Below are 11,739 nucleotides of genomic sequence, written 5' to 3' on the forward strand. Positions count from 1 at the left end.
CAATTATTTTATCTCACTCTGTAGCTTATCTTTTCACCCTTTTAACAGGATGTTTTGCAGAGCAAAAGTTTTATTTCAATTATGCCCAATTTATCATTTTTTTCTTTTACAAATCATGCTTTTGGTGTCAACACTAAAAACTCTTTGCCTAGCCCTAGAACCTGGAGATTTTTTGCTCTTTTTTTTTCCTAATAATTTTATGTTTACATTTAAGCCTGTGATCCACTTAAAAGTCAATTTTTCCAAAAGATGTAAGAGATAGGTTGAAGTTTTTTTTCTTGTTTTGTTTATTTTTGGCCTGTGGATGTCCAATTGCTCTACCACCATTTGTTGAAAAGGCTGTCTTTCCTCCACTGGTAATTAAAGCTGAATATTAAGTCCTGAAATCAAGTAGACTGACTGATCCTCCCACTTTATTCTTTTTTCAAAATTGTTTTAATTGTTCTTCATCTGGTGGTGAGCAACACCTCTGTGACGTTGCAAAAAAAAAAATCAGAGGCGGGATAATATTCCCTTTGTAGGGTAACTGTGAGATTATGGGAGCTGACACACATACAGTACTCAATATAGGACCTGGCATATGATGTAGACACTTAGCTTTCTTCCCGCTGATTCTAAACCAACCATCAAAAATCCTACACACACACACACACACACACACACATACACAAACTCTCTCCCCCAGTAATACTGTATGTTATGTTCTCAGTTTCATGTAAATGTGTTATATATGCAACTAGGTAAGAAATACGCCTTCAATAAGAAATATTTGTAGGGGGAGGTATAGCTCAGTGGTAGAGCACATGCTTAGTATGCACGAGGTCCTGGGTTCAACCCCCAGTACCTCCATTAAATAAATAAATAAATGAACAAAACTAATTACCTCCCCCACAAAAATAAATAAATAAATAAATAAACTTTTTTAAAAAGAAAGATATGTGAAGGAAACAAATCAAAAGGACGAGCTGTCACTCTCATCCACATCTGAGGTTAGGAAATAGCCTGTCACCATTTCCTTCTCACATCCTCAATTTAAGATACAAGAAGCTCTGGTAAGGTTACAATCAACTGGGCAGTTTTTGTCTCTTCCAAACATCAGCAGAACTCATGGCCAACCAGGAGAGAGTGAGATCGGTCTCCAACAGGAAAAAAAATCATGAATATAAATACTGCCCAGCTCATCAGAACCATTTTCCAGATCAGACATTGGTGCTCCCTGGCAAAACTGCAATGTATCATTCCACTTTAGCCCGCTGGCCTCCTTGCTGTTCTTCCCACTATCCAGATACACTGTGACCTTTGCAGTGCTTTGAGTGCTTTTCCCCAGAGATCCACATGGCTCTTCTGTCATGTCCTTCAGATGTTATGTAAGTGCCACTTTCTCATGGTGGCCTTCCCTGATCAGTCTATTGAAATCACTCTACTCAACCCCTCAACCCAATAATCTTCTTGCCTGATTTATTTTTCTTCTTGGCGTTTATCTCTGTCAGCATAGAACGTGTCTACTTGACAAATCTGGTTAGCGTTCACCTGTAGCATGTAAGTGCTACAAAGGCCTTTATTTCACTGCTGATTCCTATGTGTCCAGAATAGTGCTGGTATATAGTAGTTACTTGATGAATATTTGTTGAATGAATGAAGTAGAGAGGTTTCAGAAAGCCACTGGAGAATGTCATGGCTTTTGACGGTAACACTTTAAATCTAACACTAGAGGCAAGCTTAATAGGGGAAATCTTAATATTCATTTTCTTTTAAAAGAATGTCAACTAAATAAACACATAAAAAGAGATAAATACATGTTTCACAAATTCTCCTATTTCCTTTCCCAAATCTTGGCCCACTCCCTTGCTGCCACCTCCCCTTCCAAAAACAAGATGAGAGATTAAAGAAAAAATGCATCTCTTGTCTTCCGGCTTCTCTCATTCCACTGCTCAGGCTCAAAATTTTGGATATTTTCTCATACCTACATTCAATTCAGAATCTATGATCACTTCCACTACCTTCACTGCTATTGTCTCTTCAGGCCACAATGAGCACTTGCCTGAAATAAGGCAAATTGTCTTCTAATTGGTTTCTCTGCTTCCAAATTTGACCCTCCACAATATATTTCCAAATCAGCAAAAGTGCTATGGACTGAATTGTGTCTAAGATTCATAGGTTTAAGTTCTGACCTCCAATGTGACTCTACTTGGAGATAAAGTTTTTACAGAAGTAATTAACGTTAAAGATGGTCATTAGGGTAGGGCACTAATCTGATAGGACTCTCTTTATAAGAGAGACACCAGAGAGCTCAGTCTTCACCATGTGAAGACACAGCAAGTATGCAGCCCGTCTTCAAGCCAGGAAGAGAGCTCTCACCAGAACCCAACCATGCTGGCACCCTCACCTTGGACTTCTGGCATTTAGAACTATAAGAAAATACATTTCTGTTTAAGTCTAAACTGCCTAATACATAGAGTAATTCTTTTAAAAACCTAAGTCACACCACGAGATCCCTCTGTTGTGCAGAACCCTCCAAAGGCTTCTCACTCCTCTGAGAATTAGTAGAGTCTTCAAACAACCCTAGCAATTTGCCTCTAGGAACCTATAAATTCTGGCTTCTTTCCCATTTCCTACTACTTTCCCCATCCATTGCTTCCTTCAGCCACACTGGCCTCCTTTTGTTCTTGAGCCCACCAGGCATATTCCCACCTCAGGGCCTCTGCTGAGTAGCTGTTCCTTCCACCAGAATTCTCTCTCCCCAGTTTTGTCAAAATTCACTCCTTCCTTCGAGCCTTTGCTCAAAAATTAATAAATTAATGAAAAAAATCAGTGAACTTGAGGTACTTATTTCTAAATGTCAGTTAAATACACTTGCAACTTTATAACTAAATTGTATCATCAGTTAAAACTTAAAGGTATATATAACTTATAACTTCCTTTTGGTAACAAAATGGTTTTCAATACCTTCAAGAATTATTGCAATAAATTCAAATAAATATTCTAGTTCCTAATTACAATAGGAGAATGAGTCAATCAATTAGATTACCTGAAATGAGCTTAGATTTTTTGTGATTTAGGTTAATTTTTTTTTAGCAGATATTTATTAAGTACCCACTATATACAGGTTGATCGATCATCACTGAAGCATCAAAAATAAAATAGTCCCTACTTCAAGGAGCTCAAAGATTAATAGGAATCAACTCATGCTGAAATAATAATTGGTTTTAACAAAAAAACAAAATATAAACAATTCTTCAGTCGTTTTTTATTTCCCTTGTTTCAGTTACACTCACGTAAAAGTACACTTCTCTTTGTAAATTGTGTCATTAAACAAATTATATATTAATGACCATAGCATTATTTTAATAAATTTAATTAATATATTAATGACCATAGCATAGAAATTATTTTCCCAAAGATTAGCAGTAGTCATCTGAGTGATACTTGTATCATTAAAAAAATTAGCATGTGACCAAAAAAAAATGCTAGAACAGTATTTTCAATAACAAGTTTCAACCCCAAGAACTAAAATTAAAAAGCGATGTGACATCCATAAATGAAACCTGTAAATTTAGCCAAGGGCTAGATGTTTCGGCGCAGAATATTCCCAAAGTGTTTCTGGCAAAAAAAGTTGCTCTGGTGCAAGGGCAACCTAGGTGGCAGCATCACCTAGTTAAAAGTTTCACTTCTCCGGGCCACATCCGCGGAAAACTTACTCCAGCACTAGTTCTTCCTTTCAACTACAAACTCTTTGGTTCACGCTAAGTTGCAGACGCGATGTGATTGGCTAAAAAATGGATGACGCACGGCTTCTCAAGCCTACTGAGAATCGGCCTCTCCCAGCGCGTCTGAGATTCCGCTTTTCGATTGGTCCTTGCGACAGGGGGGCCGGGACAATTGCTGAAGTTGACCTCTGATCCGGAACTCCCGGCAAAGATGGCGGCGGCCAGGTGTAGGAGGCTTTTGCTCCGCGGTCCGGGGCTGTCATTGCACACTGCGGCCAAAGCTGCCGTCACTGCCGCAGAAGTGGTCGGCTCAGATGTCGCAGCGGCCCCCCTCGCGCGCTACCCGCCAATCTTGGCCTCCCTGACTGCCGACAGCAAAGCGGCGCGGCAGCGGCGAGTGGAGCGATGGCAGGCCACGGTGCACGCGGCCGAGTCCGTGGACCAGAAGCTGCGAATCCTCACCAAGATGCAATTCAAGAAGTACGTAGTTTACCCCCAGACCTTCGCCCTGAATGCCGACCGCTGGTACCAGAGCTTCACCAAGACCGTGTTTCTGTCGGGCTTGCCGCCGCCGCTCACCAAGGCCCAGCCGGAGCCCGACCCCGACTCCGCGTCCTCCCTGGACCTCGCGGCCCTGCGCGCCGCCGCCTGCGACTGCCTTCTGCAGGAGCACTTCTTCCTGCGGCGCAAGAAGCGCGCTCTTTTCTACCGGGACCGTGAGGCCGTCGCCTCGCCTTTCCTGGACCAGCTGGTAGCCTCCCTCATGGGCCTGCTCAGCGCGCACAACCCGGCCTTGGCTGCCGCTACCCTCGGTAAGCTTCCAACCTGCCACTCCGGGCGGGGGAGGTGGGGGTCGTAGGCGACCTCTCTGTCCTAGTTTGTCCCCTCTTCATTTCCGTCTGTCTGTTTTGTCAGTCCCCCACCCACCCCAGTCCTTTCGCTCCTAGCTGGGGGCCAGCGTCTGGAGACTGGGTTCTCGTGCGTGTGCTACCCCCTACTAACTGCACAACCCTAGGCTAAGTAGCCTGAGGTCTTCAGGGCTGCTTCAGTCCTTTGCTCTACTTTGTGAAGGTCCAGCCAAATCGGAGGGCCGTGCTGGTTAAGAGAAGGCGCACCTAGAGAGTGGGACAGACCTGGGGTTGCCTTCTAGCTCTCCCACCAAAAACTCACATGACCTTATGTCAGTTTATTAACCATTTTGGGCCTAGGTCTTCTTTTTCAAGATGAGAATACGATAATAGTACTACTACTTCGTTATAAAACTGTTAAGATTGAAGGCGGTATTGAAATACCGAATGTATGTATAAATCAGTGTATAAATCAGTACTTTCTGTGTGCTTGGCCCTGTTCTAAATTTCATATGTGCGAAATTTAATCCTCACAATAACTTTACAGTAGGTAGCACTTTTGTATAAATGAGAAAACATACCAACCTGAAACGCAGAACTGTAAAACGTACCTAGTCAAAGAACCTGTAGCTGGTAGATTGGGAGAACAGGCTTCAGACCCAGCCATTCTGGGTTCCCAGTAAACAATCAACAACTTCTATTTTACTGTTCAGAGCAGACATGAAAAATAATTAATGGATAGACAGTTTTAAAAATCGATTTTCTGATGTATTCATTTTATATTTACCACCCAGTAAGTATCTCAATAAATATTTACTGAATTAATGCTACTGTGACTGTAGGTGTGTGCTCAGCTAAGTCTTGTAGCGTACTTCTCTCTCTGTTGGGAAGAAAGTCGTCTTGAGGAGAGCATCGCAGACTGACTACTCATGATCAGTGGCCTGGGAAAATTGACTGAACCTTGTCAAGACTCTCGTTCCACTTCTATAAAGTGGAGAGAATAACAACTGTACATACTTGACAAGTTATTGTGAAAATTGAATTAGTAATCCATGAGAGAGCTCTGACTCCTGTTAAACTTTTTATTTCTGGTGAATGATTATTGCTGGTGGGTTTTTTATTCTCACTGAGAAACTTCTTTGGTTACAGTGCTTAAGTGTAGTGTGGCACAAGTAGACAGTAAAAGTTTGTTATATTTAAGTCGTGATCATTTAAGTTAAATTATCACATAACTCAGACTCTATCTTACATCAAAGAGTACTTTTAGATATATTTTCAATTAGCACACCCATTCTTGAGTTCTGTATTGCTGATTTTAGTGTTTTAATAATAACTACATTTATCTAAATTATTAGAAAAGAAAATTTTTAATGTCTTTTGATAGATTGTAAACGCCCAGTTCACTTTTACTGGTTGCGTGGCGAAGATATTATTCCTTGTGGTCATCGAAAAGGTCGAGTTGATGCTTTGCGATACCAAATAAATGATAAACCACACAATCAGATTCGAATGTCCAAACAGCTCCCTGAGGTAAGGATTTTTGCATGTGTATCTGTTGACAGTCGATGAAGTGTTATAGGTAGGCTTGGTAATCGGCTTAAGAGGGTAAAAGTTTTGATCAGATCTCTCTTTTTGAGTGTCTTCGGGATACATCTCATCTGAAATCCTTTTTCAGTTTTTTAGCTTCCTACAGTATATATATTTTGCAAAGGTCAAATAATCATTTTAAGTGGCTTTAAGACATCAGTTTTCAGGACCATATAAATCTTTTTTTAATATGAAAATACTGATAACAGTTTGTGATTGCATTTTAAAGCAGACTACCCTACTTAATCGTAAATCAGGGCATTTTTATAACTATAAGCTGTCATTTTATGTGTGTACAGTTCTTTTGGAGAAAACAAGTATATTTTGAATGTTCTCTGTGTGCCCATGCCAGAGGTTGGCACATTTCTTTTGCAAAGGTCCAGATAGTAAATATTTTAGGCTTTGGGGCCCATAAGTCTGTGTTGTATTCTCAGTTTTTGTCATGTAAAGGCAGCCATGTACCATATGTAAATAAATGCTCCTGTGTTCCAATAAAACTTTATTTGGAAAAACAGGTGGCTGGCTGGATTTGACCCATCATTAGATGATAATGATGTTAATGTCATCAAATCATTTTGTAAAAACCTTATTTTTAAGATTTTTAAATGTCTTAAGATTTTAAGTAAAATACATACTAGTGTTGCTGTGAATTCACTTATGACTTTTTCTTTAAGTTTGTGCCTCTGGATTATTCTGTACCCATAGAAGTCGCTGTTATGAATTGTAAGCCAGACAAACTTCCGTTATTCAAACGGCAATATGAAAATACTATATTTATTGGTAAGTTTCTCTTTTGAGGTATTGTACAGTAAATGTGTTTGAAGTGTCCTGTAAGATTTGCATAATTAATTCTTGATGACCAAGAGGTTCAGATAGTCCTTGTGCAATATAATTCATAATCTCAGGTTGCAATATGCATGAAAATTGGAAAGAAAATATTCTTTCAGCTCACTGTTTAAAATTTTCCTTGTTTCTATTGCATTAACAGTATTTAACTTTAATAAACAGTTATTAGGCTTTGTTGATTTATTATTATATAGAAAAAGTAATTTGTGTTTTTTTTGAAAGTAAACAAGTAGAAAACTGGATTAGAGTTAGTGATTGGCTTTTTTTAAGCAAAAGCGTCCCGTTTGTGCCACACGCTATGATAACCGTCAGGAATACAAAAATTTTATTTGTATATCTTCTGATCTCTGATTTCTAATCTCTGCCTATCTGCAGCTTATTCTTTTGACATTTTTTTGTTTATTAATTCCCAGCTGATTTGAGGAAGATTTTTAAGAAAGCAGCTTTATGCTAGTCTTCCAGAACTGTCTTAATAGTCCCTTCTTAGTCAGTGTGATCTTAGTGAATTGTAGGCAATTTTTGGATGAAAAGACTTTACCACTAAGGTTAAGAATATCAGCATTATAAAGGAAGTTTTTAAAGTCAGGAAATATGTATATCCTTTGGTGAATATGACCAGGAGAATAAGAGTTCCTAATGATGATGAAGGGGTTAGAGAAAACTGAAATAATAGGATATTTTAAATAAATTTTACGTATATTCTTTTTACTTATCCTGCATCTTTGTGGGCTTAATAGCTAGCAGATTGTACTTTCGCTTGAAATTTAACATTAATGTGATTTAGTCAATGAAATAAATAAACCAACTTTTCCATTTGTACATTTTGAATACTGATCACATGAGCAGAGGAGAAAGATGGCATTGAAGCAAATGCTGAGGACATGTGCTCCAGGTGTTCTAAGTGTGCACTTCATCTGAAATGTTTTTATATTGCTCATCAGGCTCAAAGACAGCAGATCCACACTGTTACGGACACACCCAGTTTCATCTGCTACCCGACAAGTTAAAAAGGGAAAGGCTTTTGAAACAAAACTGTGCTGATCAGATAGAAGTTGTTTTTAGAGCTAATGCAATTGCAAGTCTTTTTGCTTGGACTGGAGCACAAGCTATGTATCAAGGTAAAACTAATTTTATGGCATCATTGTTCTTGGAAGACATTTTAAGAATTTTAATAGATCAAATTGTTTTCTTGGGTTAAGGCTGAATCTTAACATTTTGAAGACTTTTACATGGGCACACAATACAGTTGTTTTAAAACCCATAATTAAATGTTTTACATTTGTAGTTGGCAAGTGGCATTTGGGTAGTTACTCTGATCTTTTACTTTGGCCACTTTTGTGTGAATGTACTTTTTTTGGACAATGTTCTTAAGCATTTCAAGAGCTATAACCAGCTGAGTCAACTCTGTAGATGATGGCGGCTTTCTGATACTAGAAAAGGAAGTGCTTTAGTGGATTAAATTTTACATTAAATCACTGTTATCATATATAGTTTCTTTGAAGGTCATATCCAAGATGTGGATTAGGAGATTGTTCAGTTAATGGTTTATAGTTTTTATGTACCAGGCACTGTTGGCCTTGGAGATACAGTGTTGAATGAGAGAGGCAGGCAGATCCTGCTCTCCTGGAGCTTAAATTATAGTGAGGAAAGTAAACAGTAATAAACGCGGAATATTTTCAGCTGATGGTAGTACTCTGGAGAAAATACACTAGATGAGGGGAATAATGATATGTGGGGTATAGGTTTGAATGAGGCTTGGGGTGGAATTTATTTAGACAGAGTAATTTAGGGGAGAGGTCTAAAAAAATGACATTGAAACAGAGACCCAGATGGTGAGCAGCTGCTTATGTACGAACCTGGGGAAAGGATACTTCTAGGCAAAAGGAATGCCAAGTCTCTGAGGTAGGAATAGACTTGAACAACATGAAACTGATGAGAAAGGGAAGAGGAGAATGAAGGGATGGGGAAGGAGACAGAGGAAGCTGGAGGCATGTCACAGAGGACTTATAGAGCCTCATTGTGAAGCATTTGGATTTTGTTACAAAACTGGAAGTAATAGATAACTAGATTGCTCCTATATTAGTGACCAGGAGGAATTTTACTACACATCTAATTATTACCAGGCTACCTTTTTCCTTTGTATATATTGTTTTAACCTTATACTCACAATGGTTGATTTATGTTTCTATAATAGAAATAAATGGAGAAAATAGGAATAGGAGTAGATAGAATCAGCAAAAGAGGAAACTTCCCTAAAGATGTTAGAATGGCACTGTTTATTCGTAAAAGATAAAGTACTTCTTTTTACAGTATGATTGATTCTATATTTTAGCAATTTTATTTATTGGCTATCTCCATTAAAGCTGATATATAATATGTGTGCTGAAATTTACAAATTACTGCTTAGCCCTGGCAGTTGGATTTAGAAATATTAAAGCCAGTCCATCTGGAACAAGAAGCAGCCAGAAAACTTGAGTAGCAAAGGTTTTAAGATATCCTAGAACCTTATGATGACATAAAATATATTAGGCAAAATGAAAGCAGCTCGTAAAACCAATTTTGAAATATTAATTAAGATACAGAATTTGTCCATTTGTCCAGCTGTATGTTTGAAGATCTTAGAAAGTCAGTTTTTTTTTCTGAAAAGTTTTTTTAGTAGATGTGGTGGAGTAAATGGCTGTAATGGTTATTGGATAGTAGATGCTGCTGGTATAAGGAAAATTTGAACATATTTGAGGTTGGTGAATAATAATGTGTTTAGTACCAGATGTGGGAGAGACCTGCGTAGATAGAACCTCTGCTCTTAGATGGAGTAAATTAAGGTTGAAAGCTGTTGAAGTCCAAAGTTATTGAAAAGGTGTGTCATGAGTTTGGGGATACTGGAAGGAAAGAAAGAATTCTTGATCCAGAAATAGAACATAGGATTAGAATGGAGAAGATGGGGAAAACTTTGAGATCTTTAGAAATTTGGTAGGTAAAATATCTGGGTTATAGGAAGTGTTTGATACCCTCTAATGTGTGTGTTTTGTTCAAATATATTCAATATGTAAGTTTCAGCATAGCTTTCTTCTACAGGATTCTGGAGCGAAGCAGATGTTACTCGACCTTTTGTCTCCCAGGGTGTGATCACAGATGGAAAGTACTTCTCCTTTTTCTGCTACCAGTTAAACACTTTGGCACTGACTGCACAAGCTGATCAAAATAACCCTCGTAAAAATATATGTTGGGGGACACAAAGTAAGCCTCTTTATGAAACAGTCGAAGATAATGATGTGAAAGGGTTTAATGATGATGTTTTACTTCAGATAGTTCACTTTCTACTGAATAGACCAAAAGAAGACAAATCACAGCTGTTGGAAAACTGAGAAAAAACATTTGATTCAGGACTTTGGGATTACTTAAGTTTCACTGAAGAAACAATAAAAGGAATTTTGACAATGAGACTTCTGTCAAATATTAAATGCATTAATTTTGAGACATTTTTTATGTTAACCTGTGATTAGACCTCTCGTTCTGCTCAAAATACATCATTGAAGTATTTAATTTTAGGTATAGTATATTGATTAAAAATAATTTTATTTATATATGATTAACTGATGAGACTAATGGAGCAATCTTCAGTACCTGTTATTAATTGTGTTTGTGTGTAACCAAGTCCAAGCTCATACCAGTCACTCACTGCATAACAGGCCAGTAGGTCGAGGGACAAAGTGTTGGGGCAGTGAAAAATGACTATTGGGAAAGCCAGCTAACCGAGAAGATGGACTTATGTCCTGAAGAACTGTTTTAATTTGGGGTAGAATTCTAGCTTTTATGTTAAGGAAAGAAGCCGAGTGCCTGATAAGCTTGTAGACGTTCTTCTAATTAATTGGTGGTGAGGTAACTGGGTGGGGTTTTGGGAGTCAGCATCGTCAACCTTCTGGTTCCAACTGCTCTGGGGTCTGCATGCTTGTGGTCAGTATGTGGTTAACTTTTTCTATCTGGTGGGTGTTCTAGTATCTGCAAAACAACTCAAGGGTATGGCTCAGAATATTATCCATAACCCTTCAGGAGGAACTGTAGGTCCTTGTCTTAGTTTATGACTGAACTATTATTATTTTGTCTTGTTTGACTGTTTTTATTGTTTTCTCATTTCTCTTGTTAAATTTGCTATTTGGAACTGTAGGAAGACCTTGGAGGCTAAAGCTTTTCTAGAAACATCAGGCAGATGGTAAGGGGTTCTGTCCCCTGAAAGGCCCCGCGGACCCTGCTCAGTTTCATGTGGACTTGAAAGTAAGGTAAAGGCAGTAATTCAGGTACTTGAGAATACATAGATATTTTGTTATTTTTTTTCATTTTCTTTTAGTTTTTTTATAATAACAGTATAGAGTTCCAAAACCCCTTCAAACATGAAGTATTTTGCAGATATAGGAAACTGGCATAGAGGAGTTAAAGTAACTTTAATAAGGGTTCACAGATGATTAATTGTATAACTGATGAATTATATGCAACTTAGGTTCTTAGACCTTGGAAGTAACATTAGTAATGTTTCAAAAGAAGAAAAATAAGTGAGAAAAAAAATTGCTACAGAGAATATTGAGAATAGAAATCAAAAAACCCACAGGTGTACAACATTGACATTGGCCAATATTTGATTGGACAAGGTTGAATTTCTCATGAAAGGCCTTCTTAGTATCCCAAAGTTTGGTTAAAAACAAATTTGTAACAAAAAAACAGCAACAAAAAATTAAAACTTAGGACTAATAAGAGAT

The 11,739-nt window shown here is 38.0% G+C and overlaps 1 protein-coding gene and 1 non-coding gene across 2 annotated transcripts; both read left to right on the forward strand.

Moving 5' to 3' along the window:
* Positions 1-777: 777 nt before the first annotated feature.
* TRNAT-AGU (transfer RNA threonine (anticodon AGU)) lies at positions 778-849 on the forward strand. Its single transcript has one exon. It is a non-coding gene; the product is annotated as a tRNA-Thr (tRNA).
* A 3,043-nt stretch (positions 850-3,892) lies between these two features.
* Positions 3,893-10,431, forward strand: MRPS30 (mitochondrial ribosomal protein S30). Its single transcript, XM_010974273.3, has 5 exons — positions 3,893-4,519; positions 5,940-6,085; positions 6,817-6,922; positions 7,930-8,106; positions 10,064-10,431. The coding sequence occupies exons 1-5, from the start codon at positions 3,919-3,921 to the stop codon at positions 10,351-10,353; spliced, it is 1,320 nt and encodes a 439-aa protein (XP_010972575.2). The 5' UTR covers positions 3,893-3,918; the 3' UTR covers positions 10,354-10,431.
* The last annotated feature ends 1,308 nt before the right edge of the window (positions 10,432-11,739 follow it).

The sequence above is a fragment of the Camelus dromedarius genome, chromosome 3, assembly GCF_036321535.1.
Source record: "Camelus dromedarius isolate mCamDro1 chromosome 3, mCamDro1.pat, whole genome shotgun sequence".
Taxonomy (NCBI): Eukaryota; Metazoa; Chordata; class Mammalia; order Artiodactyla; family Camelidae; genus Camelus; species Camelus dromedarius.